Raw genomic sequence first — 20,237 nt, forward strand, 5'->3', positions numbered from 1 at the left:
GGCAACTACTGGTAAAACTGTCCAAGCAGTGGACGGTTAAAGGCTGATATGATTTAAATGTCAATTTAAATCAAAATTTAATGAATTTTAGCTACTCTCCAATAGTGTTACGGTCACCACAATAGCAACTGTTGACTAATGCCTTTGACTACCCCTTTAGGGATAATAGTCGTGAGTATATTTATTTTTTCGGTGTTCACACTTATACATTTCTTTCCTCTGTGGACCTCGAGTCTTCAGGATAGGAGGTACCAAGCGTTTTACTATATTGCGATGCTTGTAGATATTGGTTAGGAGTTCCCAACAGGTGGTCAGCCTGTTCGCCATTCCGACTCGTAGAAAGCTTAGTTTGTAGTTAACTACCTAAACCAAACTCAAAAGGTGCATGTGTGTTTGTGTGTCGAAAGCTATTAATCCTAATTGGGTTTGTTCGTGACTTTATGATAAAATAAAAGATGGTATTTCGAAAGTTATAGTTTATATTACATTTATAATAAGATATGTAGTCTACAAAATTTCACAAATTTTCACAACGTTATTTGAACCTAAAGCGTCTACCCATTTTATATGAAAATAAAATTATCGAAACCACTGACTGATCTACGTACGGCGGGGGCTGATTTTACGCAACCATTATTTTTTAAAATATAATCTAATAGGCAGTTATTTATTATATCTCGCGTATCTTTACATGAGTAAGTCAAAAACTAATAACGGTAAAAAAATAAAAAAATATCAATTCATAAAACCGGCCCCCGGTGAACTCAACACAAGACAACAACGCTCCCTCACTTTCTCTCACCCAATCACTCGTCACCGGTACCCCGGTACATATACAAACATATTTAATATATCGTTATATTTAACTAGAGTTATACAGAATAATGATTCCTATGAAATATAATTATTATGCATTCTTTAAATTTATTCAATAATATAATAATAATAATACTTAATAAGTATCAATAGGTAATGGTTAGTCAATGTCGAGCTACAGACTACTATATTTTATAATAATGAATGAGTCGTATTAGTTCTTTATCATTTAATCATTTATTATTTAAATTTATTATTACTTGATATACCAGTAAACGAACATACAGCAGCCTCGGCCCGACTTCGGGCACACATAATCACAAAAAAACATTGTCAACACATAAAATAATAATCAATAATAATAATCATACAGATAAAAATCATCCATAAAAACATTACAATAAAAATCTAAACATTAAAACACACTTAAAACAAACATTATATTAATATTATCATAATCATAGTGTGTACGTATATAATATCATTTAAGCGAATAATCGTATAGTCAAAATAATGTGAGCATGGCGCGCGGGGAAGCGATGCGCGCGGCGGCCACCTAACTAGCTCGCTACAGAGTACAGCGCGCCGCAAGCCCGCCACGCAGCGCATGCGCGGCGCGGCGCTGCGGCGCTGCGGCTGCGCACCCACGGCCACGCACACGGCACAACACAGTCATTAGTCTACAACGAGGACACGCGCGGCCGCCGCGGCGGCGCGGGCGCGCGGCGCGGCGCGGCGCGGCGCGGCATTCACACAACCAACCAACTCATTACCTATAAAACAACACATTAGCTAGGCGCGCGGCGCGGTATACACAGCGGCGGCGGCGGCGGCGGCGACGCAGCACGCCAGCACGCCTGCACGCTCGCACGCTCGCTCGCGCGCGCGCGCGCATACACTACACTACGCTAGCTAGACTCTGAACAGACAACAGGCCGCGCGTCACGCTTCCCGCGCCACCCGTCCCTCGACTATTATATTATAATATTATCTTAATACTTTACGCTATTACGTTAGGTAAGCTTTATAAATTTTCGATTTTTCATTACGCTATTCAATAATAATAATTATACAACTTTTTTTAAATTTTATGTTTTTTTTTTCGAAATTCTATCGTAACGTACTTCGACTCTCTCTGTGGCGGCGAGCGCGCCGTGCGCTCGACGACCTAATAAAAAACGTTCATAATAAGAAAATATATCGTGAACAACTCTGCCGACTTACGATAGGTACGGCGCGGCGGACGGGCCGTGCCGGCGAGGCGCCGACTTTTGGCACCAGGATTTCGATTACGCGATTTTTATTCTTTTAATATTTTTATAACGATTCGAGTAAAAAAGATCGATCTCTACTACGAGAACGTGCGGTTCGACGAGATCCGCGTGCGTCGGGTGAACGGGCCTCTAACGCCCGCCCCGCGCCCGCGGCGACGCATCGAAATACACGAGACGCGAGTCGGCCGGCGGCGTGCCGCTTATGAGATGATACGGATCGCCTGCAGCGCGGGCGCCGAGCAGGCGGGGCACGGCGCGCCGCCTGCCGCCAGTCGTTGCGCGCACTCCATGCAGAAGAGGTTATGTCCGCAGGGCACCAGCGCCGCTGCTACACCGCGTTCGCCGCAAACGGTGCATGCGCGTGCTGGTGACGTCGCGGGCGATGGTCGCGTGGGTCCCCATGCCCACACCCCCGCAGCACAGCCCCCTGGTGACTCAAATGATGGGGACTCTCCTAGACCTTCGTCACGCTCCGTTGAGGACCAGATGCCGAGCAGATCGCCGAGTCGAGCTGATGATCCACCCGATGAGCACGAGCCTGCTGAGGAGAACGCAGCTTCTTGTTCGGGCCGTAGCAGCGAGGCGATGCCAGCGCGATATAGTTGTGCAAGAGGTTCTCCATCTGCTGGCGTGGCGCTGGCACCACCGGCTGCACCGGTGCGTAGCGCAATATGCGCTTCGATTTCTTTACGAGCTGCTTCCACGCTCTCCGGCAATCCCGTCACCTCAAATACGGGCTCACGTTCGCGCGACGGTGTCACGATGTATGTGTGGGTGGTGTGTTGTATACGTTTGATAGTGGCGCCCTTAGGTCCGACAACGAGTCCGACGACGCGATATGGTACGCGTACTTGTGCTGTGACATGTCCAGGCGCGCCAGCGGGCGGCGGTGGTGCGGCGCCGCACTTGCGCGACGCTCTAATCTGCGAGAAGTGTTCGGCCGCCGAGAGGATCTCACGCTTGGCCCGGGCAACATCTTCCTTGCGGCCGGTGACAACGAACACCGGTTCTTCGCCACGCACTGGCGTCTTAATGTACGTGTTGGTTTTCGCTCGCAGAGCTTTGATCTTGCAGCCTGAAACAAAGGAAAAAATGTCTGTATATATCACAAGGACATTCTACTCTACGATACATTCGGGGATAAAGTATATAGGAACCGCATTGGCGCCCAATAGGACTTTTAAATTCAAAGTTGTATACATAAATAAATTTGTTAGCGCGGCGTTGTATGACGTTGAATATTGTTAGACGGCACAATGTTCATTTTGGATAGAGAGAGTCGCTCCGCTACGCGAAATCAACGTGGAGCGAAACACTGTTTATTGTGAAGCGCCGCTAGCCTAACAGTCTGCTTTCGAGCGCCGTACGAACCTATCGCACTACTCAGGCAATAAGTATTTGGTGCTACAATAGCGTTTCAGAGCATTATTTTATTAAACTTAATATTAAGTTACATATTCCTTCTACTTAATAAATGTTCGGTAGAAAATGCTGACATACTATACTTAATACTTATTGTGCGTCATTAAAATAATACCATAAAGTAACTTATTCGGTCGCGTTGCTAAGAGGAAAAGTGGCACGTGTAGAGCCTCTGCGGTTTCCATCCTGCACTGGCGCGTGTCGTATGTATATATCTATCCTACTCATCCTACCCCATTGCGGCAAAACAGAGTAGCGCTACAGCATCTTGCTACAGCGAACGTGTATCTGCTTATTGCTACACTCCCCGCTCTTAAAATCCGTATCGGAATTTGATTTTCTATTTCATTCTGGCTGTAAGAAGTAAACCGTGCAAGTTATTAACATCACTAATGCTTACTCCAATGTATGGTTCTAATATAATAATAAAATACGTGTAGATTCATAAAAAATGACGATTTCAAAGTGATTATTTGTTTAGAACTATTTTGTTTAATTCCGCTACCATTAGTATGTGTGCGTCTGCCAACACTCGAAGATTGACCACCATTATTACTATCATTAGTGCCATACTAATGGTAGCGGAATTAAACAAAATAATTCTAACCGAATAACCAGTGATACCGACTTTCGCAAGATAACACTTCGTTTAGTAAAAGATTAAAAAGTGCTTGTAAACAAGTGTATTTGAATAAAGATGATTGGAATTAAATAAATGTTAGCACAATATTTATAATGTATTACATTTGTTTCATTTGAAATAAATATACCGCATTGGCTCATAATATCCGCATAGAATACAATACACGGCAATAACAAATGGGAAAACCTAACGTGTAATAGGGGTAGTTATGTGAATCACAGGGCATCGAACCCAAACATTAAATTCAGTTTTGATACGTTCACATACGCCTACTTCGCACATATAGATTTAAAGTCGATATTCCCCCGTTTCAGTATGGTCGGCAACTAGGCAGTTCAGTGCAGTTGTGTTATTTTAAAACCAAACGATATAGGCGTTAAGGTATAAAATTACACGGCATCGGTTTTTCATTAGGAAATAAAAGAGCGGTGGGTGCAGAGGGATCGGTTTTAAATATGATTCAAATTAGTACGATCGTATTGGGTTGATTAATACAGCGGGGGATGAAGGTGCGGTAATTAATTTGATTCGACATTGTCGAACGACAGTGCTGATTTTTTTAGACAGAAATTGGAAAATATGTTCTTATATATATATTGAAAAAAAAAAAAATGCTTTTTTGAGCATTTTATCAGAGCTGCGGATGTTTGTATTAAATAAAAATAAGTTAGCATGTTACGAAGGATATCTTTTTATATATGTCTCCGACTGGACTGTTTACAATTTCTCCAAAAGGCGCCTGGAAGAAATCGCTTTTAGCGATAAGGCCGCCCATTGTTTTCTCATTGTGATTATTTCTTGTAATTTTTTATATTTATAATAAGTTTACTATTGTAATCTTTTGGAGGAAACAATAAAGAGTAACTATTTTTTTCTTTACTGACAGTATATGTATACTTTTTATTATATAATTATCTAGAGAGAGACTTTGTACAAAACTCCTTTGCTTGGGTACCTTTGTCCCATTCGTATTTCTACCCTAGCAATGTCCGCATGGCAGTGTTGCGGTTTGAAGGGTAGGATATGGCAGTGGATTTTAGGGTACAGAAGAATAACACTTGAGTCCTCAGGAATGGCAACGCCTGGAGGTATCATAGGCTAAATAGTATACTCTGTTATGTCCATGGTACTGCTCATGTCTATAGGCGACAGTTACAACTTTTTATCAGGTGGGCCGTCAGCTTGTTTGCCATTCTAGTTGGATAAAAAAAAAACAAATAGTATGATTTACATGACTTAGATAACGACTTAGAACTAGTCTAGACTGTATAGTGAACTCGACTGTTGGCAAGTAGCCAGCAGGCGGCGGTTGATTCGACGGGAAATTAGCATGCACTTATTAACAAGTGGATGCGACAATGTTTCCAAAAATCTGAGTATAAAATGATTTTTTTTATAACCGATTACGTCCGTGTGAAAGGAATAACAAGTAGTTGTATGTCAATTACTTTGGATAAGCTTTTCAAATAAGGAGTTTTGCCAGCAGTTGCTACGATTGGCAGGCAGTTTGGCAACCACAGTTAGGTTCTTCAGAGATGTTTTAACAGGAATGCTGCTGCCCATCCTTCGACTATAAGTTCTCTTAATCATTTCCTACGACAACCATGGAAAAGGAAGGGGTAGCTCATTCTATGCCGGGGCATACAAGTCGAATGTATGTCACGAATCTATGTCAATTACTACGTATATGTTAAGTTTCAAGAAAATCATATTGAATCGTACCACCCACAACGCCATCTATTAAAATCAATCCGAAGTGGTGATTTCTATACAAAATTACCTGTTTTCAAATTTTCGGTTTATATAAACTTTAACGTTATTATACTTCTTATTTGGTTTTAAACCGTCGTCTCGTCTGTATTATAAGATACAATAAAAAAATTAATCCGTAACAGATTATATATATATATATAACTTATAAAGCAAGCATATACCACAATCCTAGTTCTATAATGCAGTGTCATTAACAAAGAACGTATTAAATTTTAAAAGTTAACAGATCGTCTGATTCCGTACTTGCACGTGCTACGCGGCGCGGCGTCTACGCGGCCGCTACGGCCAGTGCACTCTACGCCGTAGAACCGGGTCACTGAGCCTCCACTCACTCACCCCACCGCACGCTGCCGCAGCCACGCCGCGTAGCAATGTACCCTTGCATTCTACATTATATTTCACGATTCAAGCCTCGCTCGTGGATGTTTGTTTGTACCAGAGGTTATGAATTCTCTACTTCACTTTTGAAATTCATACCAATTTTATAATTTATTGTCAAAACTTTATAAAGCACATATTATATTTTAATATAATTACTTCAACTTTTTTTACAACTTAGAATGTCCACTTGATGGAAAGTGGTAACTGTCGCCTATAAACACTTACAGGAATAACGCCTGAGAACTCAGGAATGGCAACGCATAGGGGTATCATGGGCGAAACAGTATGGTACTGCTCATGTCTATAGGCGACGGTTACCGCTTTTCATCAGGAGGGCCGTCAGCAAACAATTGCCATTCTAAGTTGTATAAAAAAAAACCCTGTAAATTAATAAATATGTAACAAATAAAAACAATACATATATAAATAATCAATAATGTAATTTAGCAATTAATTGATCCGAAGTAATTATTTAAACCACTAGATAAAATAATGAATCCGTGTTGTATAAGTTTGTGTAACTTAAACAAGTTGCACGTGTCACTAAAATGGTTATTTCAGTTTGTGACCTTCAAGCACGCATTTCAAGCGACAACAAAGCCCCATTGTCGGTGCCAGGGGAGCAGTCGACTACTGCTAGTGTGCTCGGACTCCTGGCATCGCTTACAATAATTGCTCATTTTATTTTCTTATTTTAGGCAACAACTTTATAAACATATGGCTACAGAGTACCTTATAATGTAATATATACATTTAAGAATAGATAAAAACTAGCAATTACCTACGACTTCGTCCGTGTGACCGAGATATGTTCGGGATAAAAACAAGCCTATAATCTTTTTCATCCCTATCTATATATTAATTAATATTGTGTATAACATTTACATGGGAGTGGGGATGAGAAGGTATGTTTTTTTTGATGGGTGAAAATGGAACGGTAACCCCGCCTACGCTAACGGGATACGCTGGCGGAGCACCAGTGAAGGGTGATCGATGAGAATGAAAACATGCCAGTTAGCCCATCATGATGAATTCATCAGGAATTAACGATGATAGTTTCCAGGGGGAACCGCGAGGAGGTCGACCTAGTTGGGTATATTGCTAGCAATGGGATTTTTAGTCTTCATTACTAACAATTTCTTTCCCCCTACTGAGAAGGTATGTTAGTCAATGGGGATGTTAATTCCCATTGCTATCAATATAGGATGTGTGCCAAGCAAATGGTCAGGTCGACCTCCACGCGGTTCCTCCGGAAAACCATAGTGATTAATTATTGTCAAATTCACTCTATATTGTAACAGTAGTCACTTCCCGCGGCTCTGCCTGCGTGAATCAGTACACAAAGTATTCCACGTGTTATATCAGTGTATAACCTATCCGTGTACTAAATTCAAAATTAAATGTTGACGGTGACATTTCAACTATGGAATTTGCCACCACAAAAGTAGATGCTTAAATCAGACATTCTCAATTGTTCAAACCCATCAACCGGGAGGAAAGGGATTGTTAACAATGGAGTTTGACTGGCCCATTGCTAGCAATATGCCCTATTAGGTCGACCTCCACGTGGTTCCCCCTGGAAACCATCGTGAACAATTCTTGTTGAATTCGTCACGATGGGCTAACTGACATGCTTCATTCTCATCGATCATCCTTCACTGGTGCTCCGCCGGTGTATACTGTTAGCGCCGGTGGGGTTACCATTCCATTATCACCAATTAAAAAAAAAACACCCGTGAACCAATTATGGCCAATCCTTAGTTTGTAATATATCCGCTATGCCATCGGTTAAAAATTTAAGCATTTACCTTTCAATACTTAAAAAAAAATCAACAATCAATCTTATGCAACGAAGAATAAGAGCTATTTAAAGAATTCTCTAGTTTGTACACGTATACAGTTGGCAATAAGTATTTATAGGCGTGGGCATAACTTTGTTAAAGAGACATTGACAAGGGTAGCGTCGCGTCCGACTTAGTTTGAAGACAAGAAGAATTGTCTTAATTAACTATTGGTATAGGTATTGTACATAGGTATTATACAATTATTATTGTTGTGTTTACATGGCTGTGTTTCGGTTTGAAGGGTGGGATATGGCGTGAATTTACTGGGTACAGAGGAATAACATCTGAGTCCTCAGGAATGGCAACAGCATGGGGGGTATCATGGGCGAAACAGTATACTCTGTTATGTCCATGGTACTGCTCATGTCTATAGGCGACGGCTACCACTTTCCAACAGGTGGGCCGTCAGATTGTTTGCCATTCTAAGTTGTATAAAAATAATTATATGTAATCACTTTTTTTTTTTAATTTGACTATTATACTTATACTTAAGACTTAATTTAATAAGTATTTTCCTTAATGTCTTATTCTGGTAATTTTTTTTAACCCTTTTTTGCATATTTTTTTTTTTAATTGGTGAAATAAATCAAGGTGATATAATTCATGTTCAAAATTAAACGAAAAATGGTTAAAAAATAAATTTGACAGCTATGGTTTTTTTTCTGCAATGCACATTAAAAAGGTATCCGGACATAATCAACTAAAAGTGAACTTGTTCTTTTAAATAATTTTTGGGCATTCAATGTTATGATGGAAATTTCCAAAGAAGAATATGCAAAGAAGGGTCAATTATACAATACCTACTTGTACAACAATTAGTCCATTACCCTAAGGTTTTTTTTTGTTGGATGAAAATGGAATGGTAACTCCGACTGCGCTAACGGTATACGCTGGCGGAGTACCAATGAAGGGTGATAGATGAGAATGAAAACAGGCCAGTTAGCCGATCATGATGAATTTTCATCATGAAGAATCAATCATGACAGTTTCCAGGGGGAACCGTGTGGAGGACGACCTGGTTAAGTATATTGCTAGCAATGGGATTTTTAGTCTCCATTACTAATAATCCCTTTCCCCCCATTACCCTAAGGTTGTCTTGTACACTATATTATACTATTCTTAAAGGTATATCGTAACAATGTATTTCAACTGACCCATTGCCAGCAATACACCCTATCAGATCGACCTCCACGCGGTTCCCTCTTGAAGCCATCGTGGTTAATTACAGTGAAATTCGTCATGATGAACTAACTGACTTGTTTTCATTCCCACCTATTATCACTCCCTGGTGTCCCATCAGCGTATACCGATATCGAAGGCGGAATTACCATTCCTTTTTCATCCATAAAAAATACACTTCAGTCCTTGAGCATAGGAAAGCATGATGGCTTCCATAGACCGTTCATGGTCTCATGAGATGGGTCGTTCTTTTGCCATTCCAAGATCCATAAAAAAAAACAAAATTGTCTGTTATCCGTATTCCATTACATAACTGGGTCAACAGTAGATCTATACGCATATCTATTTAACCGAGCAGAGGAAAGGAAGGCGAAGTCACTCTGAATAATGAAGAGGACAAAGCCTTAGCGCCGTCTCCTTCGCGCCTCATCTCCCTCACATTTTGTCTGCGTTTTATATTTAGTTTGATTAATCGATTCCGGTGCTTGATTAATTATCGATTGGAGAACTCAATTATTTGTTTAAGTCTATTATCGCCGAAGATAAACATAGACTGCGCTATTTAATTTGTATGTTGATTAGCCTAAGGGAGTATTACGTATTGCGTAAATATTGTTTAGGAAAGAAGCCGGTACTGTGGTAGGCCGCGCGGAGTGATTGATACCTGCTAGAACTGTTTCTAGTCAAATCTTGAGAGTCAAAGTGAGGTAATGTTAATGTTTTTTTTTTATACGACTTAGAATGGCAAACAAGCTGACGGCCCACCTGATGTAAAGTGGTAACCTTCGCCTATAGACATGAGCAGTACCATGGACATAACAGAGTATACTGCTTCGCTCTTGATACCCCCCATGCGTTGCCATTATTGAGGACTCAGGTGTTATTCCTCTGTACCCTGTAAATTCACGCCATATTCCACCCTTCAAACCGAAACACAGCCATGCAAACACAACTGCTTCACGGAAATAACAAAGTGTAGTGTCATATGCAAAAAAAATTCAAAAATAAATTTCAAAAAATTTTTTCAATGTTTGATTATTTAAATGTTTATTATTATTATTTCAGCCGTTAACTGTCCACTGTTGGATGCCTTCCCCAGAAGGGGAGTTTTGTCAGTAGTTGCCACGCTTGGCACGCGACAACCGTAGTTAGGCTTTTAGAGACGTTTTAAGAGGAACGCTGCTGCCCATCCCTCGCCTTTAATTGAAATTGAAATTTAAAAATTAATAAATATTTAAATAATTAAATAAAAAAAAAAATTAAATAATTGTATAGCGAAATACAAAATGCACGCAAAATTTTTAATGGTACATGCGCATATATATATAAAGTATTGGAAGACTTCAAAGTTCATCTTATTGATGAAATAAATAAATAAATATGCAATCAAAAATATATTGAATTGTTAAATTATTTTGGAATGTATATTTTTATCACTTTTGGCATATTTCAAATAATTAAAAAACAAAAATTTGATCTTAATCAGTATTTTACAAAATTGGTATAATAAGGTTTCTTTAGGGATGGCAACACGCACGTGACGCCCGTGACACGTTGCAGGCGTCCATAATCTACAGTAACTGTTTATAATTACATGGGCTGTATGCCTGTGGTGGAAAACCTTTGGGGTATAAAAAAAATGATATCTATCAATCTGGGGCGTCATCAAGAGAAAATTACAACGATATTTTACAATTAAATATTGTTTTATCAGTATCCAGTATGTTTTATCATAATCAGTGGATAGAATAACGAAAAATAACTCAACTAGGTGGAACACTACTATCAGGGTTGCCAGATGCGATTTTAGATTTTTACCCAAATGTCAAATATTGTTTCTCCAAATCGATACGATTTCCTTTATTTTTGATATTATGTTGTTATGAATAAATTAATTTTTTTAACATTATAAAAACGAAGAAAGGTTAATTTTAATTTTTTTTTTTTATGTAAAAACATCATTAATTTATGTTAGATTTTATGAAAATAATCGGGTTCGATAAACAAGTAGTTCGCTATTACTAGTCACCAGGCGAGCATAAATCACAGAACGTATCCATAACAACCAGTAAGTAGGCTGTGCAGGGGTGGCCAACTTGGCTGCCGGCGCCCCCGCTCGAAGGCAAGCTGTTTTCCCGCGCACCCTTCCCTACAGCTGTTTCTCTATACAATGCTATAGGCTCGTTTCCTGCCCATAATGGATGCCCGGGAACGCGTTTTCATTTATTCTGTTTTCGTGGCTCTTCGTAAGGATCCTTTTGTGAGGCAGTCAGGACTTAGTTCAATGACATCTAAATAGAACACCATCTACAAATGTTTCTTCAAAAACAATGTAAAGAAAAATACAGTTTGGGAAATTTGAATTTCGACATTTCAATCCGATGGGTTTAAGACTTCTAAAACAGGGTTACCCATTTAAAATATTTTCAAAAACAACCTATTTTCTTTTTCAGAATTGATACGCTTTTAAAATTGTACTAATTTTGTAGCTATGATTGATGTAGTTAATTATATTTTTCATATTATAAATAAATATTGCAGTTAGGGATTTTCGTACATTATAACAAGAGATATGAACACGCGGTATAAAAGAACGAGTAATCGGCCGATCGGATATTGAGACGTTTTTTGACAATTCTCGCTCCATCTAGGTGCATAAGATCAACGCCTTTAAATGGATATTTAAGTAGTTAAACAAACATAAATATGTGGACCAAACTGCGTTCGTCATTTCGTCATAGAGCGCTGGCCGCGCGCCAGACCGACGCGGTTCGCATCAGATCAATGTTCACGAAACTGAACCGCATTGAACTCGAGGAAAAAAGTGTCAGCACACGCGGATTGTGGACAAACAATTCGCCATCGAGATGTGTACTCCGTACAAATAATAATGTTTGTTAAGAAATCGTGCAGTTGTTTGGTTCTCTTAAACAGCTTATGTTTTGCGACGAACCGTTTTTGTCACTGTAATATAAATTAAAAAAATAAATAAAAAAGAAACAGTCATAAATAAATCCTAGTGATTGTAAAACGGTGTATCGATTTAGTCCAAAAAAAAAAAAACAAAAATAAATTTAAACCTTTTTGATGTCATACCAAACGTTCGAGGTTGAATAATATAAAAAAAAAAAACGTGGTCACACGATGTTATCAACAGATCAGCACGTCCGTGACTCTCGCGTGCTCACTCGCTTAGAGTTTATCTAGATCGTCTTGAGTGACCAAAATGTCGCATGCGGAAAGAGTTCGCTCAGTGGCACCGCGTGTGTGCGGGGGGTTGTGCGGCGCCGGGGGGTGGCGGGGGGCGCGGCGCCGCAGGGGCGCGTGCCGTGTCGCACCCCCGCGATCGATAACGGTCAACGACCCCGGTAGCGGTCCGCGACCGGTGCATTGCCGATCCCTGCCGGCCGCGAATTTAACCCATATTCAGACGCGCGGGCGGCATTGCCAGATTGGGCATTGTTTTTGGCGATTGTCTGTACCAGAGAAAAAAAATTGACATGGGAAATTTTGGATAATTAATGAAACAAGCAAACGGGTAGTATGTAGTAAAAATGAGTTTTGTTTTGTTAAATGATGAAATTGGAATTATGTAACTCCGTCTTCGCTATAGGATAAAAGCAAAGCTGAGTTAGTAATGTTTTTTCGAGGCTAATCACTGATTTGTAGTGATTACTTAATTGGTTACTACAAAATTGTAGTTTGTAAAAAATTAAAGGAAATATCATATTGGAGAAAAATTAAAATAGCAATAAACAAAAAGTCGTGTGTGACAATCCTGCGTGTAGAGAGCACGCCGAGTCACAGAGACCACCCCGCTAATTACTACACGCGGATTATGCTGAAATATGCAATGTCTGTAATATGGGTCACGTTACGTCAAGGGGACGCTGGTGTGGTTTTTTTCATTAATACCGATTGTAAATAAGCATTGTTTTCAATTGTTATCTCACTGCAAACTGTGAACGTAGTTAAGACATATTTTCTTTTATTATTTCTGTAGTTATATTAATTTTATTATATAATTAAGGGAAATATAACAAGGTTTGTCTTAGTGCGTGTGTGTGTGTTTTTATGGGTGAAAATAAAATAGTAACTCCGCCTGCGCTATCGGTATATGCTGGCGAGGCACCAGTGAGAGAGGATAGGTGAGGACGAATGCAGGTCAGTCGGCCCATCGTGACAAATTGGAGAGAAATAACTACAATGGTTTTCCGAGGGAATCACATGGAGGCTGGCATGGTAAGGTACATTGCTAGCAATGGGGTTGTTAACTCATTACTGATAATCCTTTTCCCATACTAGTGGATGTGTTTGTTTGTTTCTGATCTCTTAACGCTTGAACCGCTCATCAATTTTTATGTAATTTGCTAGATAAATATATTATATGGGAAAGAGAAGAACACAGACTGCTTCTCACTCTGGCCAATCTTTATAGGTACTCCGTAAACGCGCACAAAGTAGCGGGAAAAGCTACTACTCTATATCCAGTCAAATCAAAGCCTCAACAGGAGAGCTAATTTGAATAATATTTCAAACAAACCCTCCCCAGTTTATATAAACAATCTTTATGAAAAAATTATGCCAAAGCATGTCATAATAGCGATGAAACGGGAACCATCATCATATTTTCGTGGAGAACACCTAAAATTAAGGTTTACCCAAGGAAATTTAGCGCGGAGGGGAAAATGTTTTCCTGGTTTTCGAGCGGCCATTGCACTCGACTTACATAACACTAGGGGTACAGAGGTAACAAGAGGTAGGCCGACGATCGCGGGCAGGCCTCGCATCGCAATGGACGGAAAAACTCCGTACGACGCAACCAAAAACCAGCTTTAATCCGACAACGATAACGCCTATATTTTAACGTACAAAGTCGAGAGATGTGCGTTGTGGTATGATTAATGGTGCGTCTTAGCGGGCCCGGGTGACTTAGGGGGTGTGATGCGGAATGCGGGGAGTATGGGGTCGATCGAACTGAAATTGGCAGCGTTCAACGCCCGACCAACATTTGTTTTCTTAACCAAGTAATTTGTCATGAAGCAGTATAATAATAGGATATAATCAGACTATCTACATTTAAAATTGGATTGAGGTTCCAGTGATAAAAATATTGTTCATTTATCAAATGGTTCCTATTTTTCTAGTAAAAATCAGAGAAACCAAATACCTACTTGATGAGTAGAAATAGGAACGCAAGTCCTTAATCTACGACTTCATGTTTAGAGCAACACATTCTTGCCGGTCAAAATTAGTAACATTTGAATATGGAACAGTTCGAACTTCAAGACGAGCTACTTAATATTACAATATCCAAAGGAATATAAATCTTAGACCTAACAGAATAAGACACCGAGTTAAATTAAACCAATTAGACTACGACTCGTAATTATCCTGGAGCTTATGCTCATCGATGAGTACCTGTATAAACAATTAGAAACCTTGTCAAGCAAGTAATAAACGTTAATATCATTTACGATCCTATAACGACTTGATACATTATGTTACTGGGGATGGACACGTGGCGTCTAGGGACCGTCGCGAAGGTGTGAAGGAGAGAGTGGTAGTCGGTTTCGCTCTGATTGCCTGAGATAGACATCTTCCCGACGAAAGGGAAATGGTAAGACGAGTCAGTGGTTATTTTTGTTTTGCCTGTCCCTTTTTATAATCATTCTAGATCACTTGAATATTTATATTAAACAGGTAACAAACATTTACTTTGATGAGATTTTATTCCTCAGAGTGTAGTAAATAAAAACTTATTATGTTAAGTATTATGATAAAGATGAATTTAGAGTAAAGAACACAGAATAAAAACTTAGAATTATAATAAATAATAGATTAACCAAAAAAAAAAAAAATGCAACGTTAAAACAACATACAAAGTTGTTCGCAATTGTAATTGAATAGTCAAAGAATGCCATTAGCATGTTTACATTAAAATTTTTGTAGAAAAAAAGAGGGAAGCAGTTATTTCCAAGGTTGATCTAGATCCAAATTATAATAATTATTAAATTAAATTATTGTAAATGTGAAAGTGAGTTTGTTTGTTACCTTATAGTGTCTTAACGATTTAATTAATCATTGTGAAAATTTGTGTATATTTTCAAACCAAATTTCATAGTATAAGCATGGGATAGAAATGGACATAGGCTACTTTTTATCCCGGTCATGCAGACGAAGTCGCGAGTAAAAGATAGTAGTATTTTAAATGTACATGATAACAAACTAATTAATAATGTTACATTAAATAAATTAATAAAAATATTTTTTTAATCAAATAAACTTCGTTATAAGTACTTTTGAATTGTTATTTTTTTAATGAACCTACTGCCCAGTTCGGAATGCATTTTCAACTGAGAAGACCGGGCAAGAAACTCAGCCGCTTTATTTGAACAAAAGTTGAGTTTACAACAAAAAAAAAAAAATTAGAACGAATGAAATGATTATCGCAAACTTCATATTGATAAAAAAGTAGTGTCTTTTTTTTATTGGATGAAAATGGTATGGTAACCCCGCCTGCGCTAACGGGATACGTTGGCGGAGCACCAGTGAAGGGTGATAGATGAGAATAAAAACAGGCCAGTTAGCCCATCATGATGAATTCATCAGGAATTAACCATGATAGTTTACAGGGGGGACCGCGAGGAGGTCGACCTGGTTAGGTATATTGCTAGCAATGGGATTCTCAGTCTCCATTACTAACAATCCCTTTCGCCCCTAAAAAAGTAGTGTCTATTTTTAATCACAATATACTTGAACAGACCAATTGCTATTAAAGGCACTCGTTCACGAGTATGACGCATATTAATGTGAGGTTAACAATTTCGATGTCAGCCTGTACTTTTTAATCTAAGCAAGCAAACCTTGTGTTTTTACAATAGCAATGTTTATTTTTCATTGTAATTTCTTTACAACATGTGTACTGTACTGACATTATAATGTTTGCATATATGTTACACACGATAACAAGTGACCGCTGGGAGTGTGCTGTGTCGCTTGCGAAACAGTCGCAGTGCATTCTGTATTGCAACTAGTGTTAATTTCTACACTGCATCGCTCTTCTGCCAATTAGTATTTTACTAATATAATAAAATCGTAACTAGACGTCTGTATACGTACATGAGAGATATAATAGACAGACAGACAGACAGAGAGAGAGAGAGAGAGAGAAAAAAAAAAGAGAAATATATAAGGAAAATTAATATCTCTGTTCACTCGTACACTTACCAGAGGGAGACTTTGTACAAAAGTCGATTGCTTGGGTACCTCTGTCCCATTCGTGTTTCTACCGTGAAGCAGTTGTGTTTGCATGGCTGTGTTTCGGTTTGAAGGGTGGGATATAGCGTGAATTTACTGGGTAAAGAGGAATAACACTTGAGTCCTCAGGAATGGCAACGCATGGGGGGTGTCATGGGCGAAATAGTATACTCTGTTATGTCCATAGTACTGCTCATGTCTATAGGCGACGGTTACCACTTTCCATCAGGTGGGCCGTCAGCTTGTTTGCCATTCTAAGTTGTATAAATAAATAAATAAAAAACACTCTTGACAGAGTGGTCGTGGTTTTCCTGATTATAGTGGATTGTGAAAGGAGATCCCTTTAAATTAATATGAGAGATCTGATACTGTGGATCGGTGTTGTATATATAACATCAACAGTAAAAAAAAAGGGAACCAGCTCTAAATGATGCCCGAAATAACCTGGCTGCAAAATGAACCACGTTGGAAAGATATGGAATGCAGGTATGAATGGGATGGATGATTGGGAAGGATAAATGACAAAATAAAAATATTACTAAATAAAAAAAAATCGAAAAAGGTATACAAACTGGAATATAATATCTGGTCGTACGCGTGCTCCTCGAGGGAGCCATTGAAAAAAAAAATATGAGAGATCATACATAATACATACAAACTAATAGATGCCAATACAAAAATTTTTAGAAATTTCGTCTCTCTGTCTATGTTTTTATTTGTTCTGGTATTACGTAAAAACTACTATTTTATACCAGGGAGGTGTCAAGCATACAGTTCATCTGATGGTAAGCGATTACTGTAGTCTATGGACGCTTGCAATACTAGTGACGCCACGTGCACGTTGCCAACTCTAAAAAAGCCGTCATATACTCTTTTTGAAAAATTAGATGCAGTTGATCTTCTAAAGATCTATATTAAATTTGAATGTTTCTCTGATGATATTTCTTGTGTAGTGAATGTAGCAATAAACGTGTCATGGACCTAAATAAATAAACTTTGTAATTAAATAAATACCACTAGGGACATCAAATAGCGCCATCTATTAAAGACGAAACTAAACAGATCTTATATATTTATTTGTATATGTATTTTTTTTAAATTGACATATTTAGTATATAATCTTAATATCTTTTTATTTATATATTTTTTTGTCTTTATCGTGAATCGACTTTATTAATACTTTCGCATGTACTTTCTAATTAAATAAATACCACAAGGCATATAGCGCCATCTAGTAAGAACGAAACTAAGCAGATCTTATACATGATTGTATATATTTTTTAAATTGACATATTTAGTAAACAATTCTATTATTTCTTTTTTATATCTTTATCGTGAATTAGTTACATTAAATGCATGTAACAGTGCGAGATGGCATTTGTATGATGAACTCACAAATGTATGTAACAAAATACGACTAGGGTACGAACTTGTATGATTAGAAACAATGTTGTATATATTTAATTAAAAGTCAATAGACGAGATTGGCTTTGTCAAAAAATCGTTGAAAATGAAAAAATGACCTTGAGACGTACTTTTATTAGATCCCCTGAGGGTATACCTAGGTATTAACTAAAGATATACGAGTTCCACTTGTAGGTAGAAAGAGAGGATGCAGTATACGAGTATGGAGTGATATTTATGTTACTTACGGTAGTTCAGTGAGAACATAGTTTGTGAAATATATATATCAGCGATATAAAATAAATATCGGCGAAATTTCACCCCAGTAAGGGTAACATTTTAAAAATCTAAATTCATAGTGATTATAATAGTAACTTAGGTGTTACACAAGAAATTCCATCACAATCTTTTTTTTTTTATCTGTGTTTAATTTAGGATATTTGTTTTTTAAAATATCAATCTCTATAAATATCTAAACAGGTTATCTACAACTATAATTATAACTAAACAATTTTACTCACTAAAAACTCTATTAATATAAATGCAAAAGTTTGTATCGTAGGATGGATGAATGGATGTTTGTTACTCTTTTATGTAAAAACTACTGAACTATTTTTTTTTTATACAACATAATGGCAAACAAGCTGACGGTCCACCTGATGGAAAGTGGTAACCATCGCCTATAGACATGAGCAATACCATGGACATAACAGAGTATACTGTTTCGTCCATAATAACCCCCATGTGTTGCCATTCCTGAGGACTCAGGTGTTATTCCTCTGTACCCAGTAAATTCACGCCATATCCCACCCTTCAAACCGAAACACAGCCATGCAAACACAACTGCTTCGCGGTTGAAACACGAATGGGACAGAGGACTAACTGAATGTTTGGGGACACGGGTTGGTTATATCCTAACTTAGCACATTAAATATATATACGAGAGTGAAGCCGCGGTATATGATTAGTATTTCATGTTCTCACCTTCATCCACAGTTAAGATAGTGTTTGAGAGGAAGTGTCAGATGTTACATACGTTATCATATATTCTTATGTCTCTATGAAATCATCAAATAATGTCATAGACCTAGTTCTATGAAACATTTTACGACTTGGACGTAAATGTCATTCAATTGAAGATAATAATGTCATAACCTAAGAGATTTTAATTACATTATTTGATTAATGAACTTTAAAGTTGATTTATATTGAGCGATTTTGAAGCAAATTTGTTGTTTCAAATCAGTTATTAATAATAATAATATTTAGAAAATGTAATTATTAAGAAAATTAAGAATTTGAGGGGGGAGGGATGGCTAGTAATGTGGATTACCAGTCCCATTGCTAGTAATATACCCTGGCAGGTCCACCTACACGTGATCCTCTCTGGAAAGCATCGTTTTGAATTCCAGGTGTATTCATCACGATGTGCTAACTGACCTGCATTTTCATTTTCACCTATCATTCCTTACTGATGCCCCGCCATCGTATAATCGTATAGCGTTAGCGCAGACGGGGTAACCATTCCATTATAATCCACGAAAAAAAATTAAGAATTCGAAATTAAGTAGGTAGATATCAGCATTTTCACTAAATTTTTTGAAGATACATAGCTACTTATCGCAATTTTTGGAGTGACGCTGACGCAGCAGATATCTTACCTGAAAAGAAAAAGAAACAATTTAGTAAACACAATAAATGTACATATATTTATAAATAAATACTAATTAATATAAAACATACTATTTACTTCTAAAATACAATAATGGACGAAGTAGATTAAAGTACACATAAATGCTGCCTACGTTTTGTTTGTTCCAAGATCCAAGTTTTTCGCGTAATTTTTCTTTTATGTCCAGTGTTATGAGAAATAAGGTAAAGGAGGTACAATAGAATATAATATAAATATGTCGTCACTTAAATTGGCTCAACTTGGAATTCAATCCGAAGTCTTACAAGGATATGCTGGGTCCGTTATGCATACCACTATCCTACGGAAATTGTTCGACATTATTATGAATGATGGTGCGCTAAGTGACATGGAAAATTTATAGTAAAACGTCTTATGGGAAATGTTGATGTTAAAACTATTTTTCTATTGATATGTTACTTTTTTTTTTTTATATCACAACGATGGTAAACAAGTATAAGTAATCTGATGGTAGGAGGGAAAGAAATTATTACTAATGAGATCTTATCAAGCTCATTACTAGCAATATATCCTAACAGGTTGACCACCAC

The 20,237-nt window shown here is 37.9% G+C and overlaps 1 protein-coding gene across 1 annotated transcript in view; it reads right to left on the reverse strand.

Moving 5' to 3' along the window:
* Window positions 1–467: 467 nt before the first annotated feature.
* Window positions 468–20,237, reverse strand: part of LOC113510703 (RNA-binding protein MEX3B) — an 82,237-nt gene continuing 62,467 nt past the window's right edge. The window contains exon 2 of the mRNA XM_026894208.3: window positions 468–3,165. Within this exon, the coding sequence (XP_026750009.1) occupies window positions 2,291–3,165 (875 nt within the window). The 3' untranslated portion in view covers window positions 468–2,290. The remainder of the gene's footprint in view (window positions 3,166–20,237) is intronic.

The sequence above is a fragment of the Galleria mellonella genome, unplaced genomic scaffold (genome assembly GCF_026898425.1).
Source record: "Galleria mellonella isolate WM207_F2 unplaced genomic scaffold, CSIRO_AGI_GalMel_v1 utg32, whole genome shotgun sequence".
Taxonomy (NCBI): domain Eukaryota; kingdom Metazoa; phylum Arthropoda; class Insecta; order Lepidoptera; family Pyralidae; genus Galleria; species Galleria mellonella.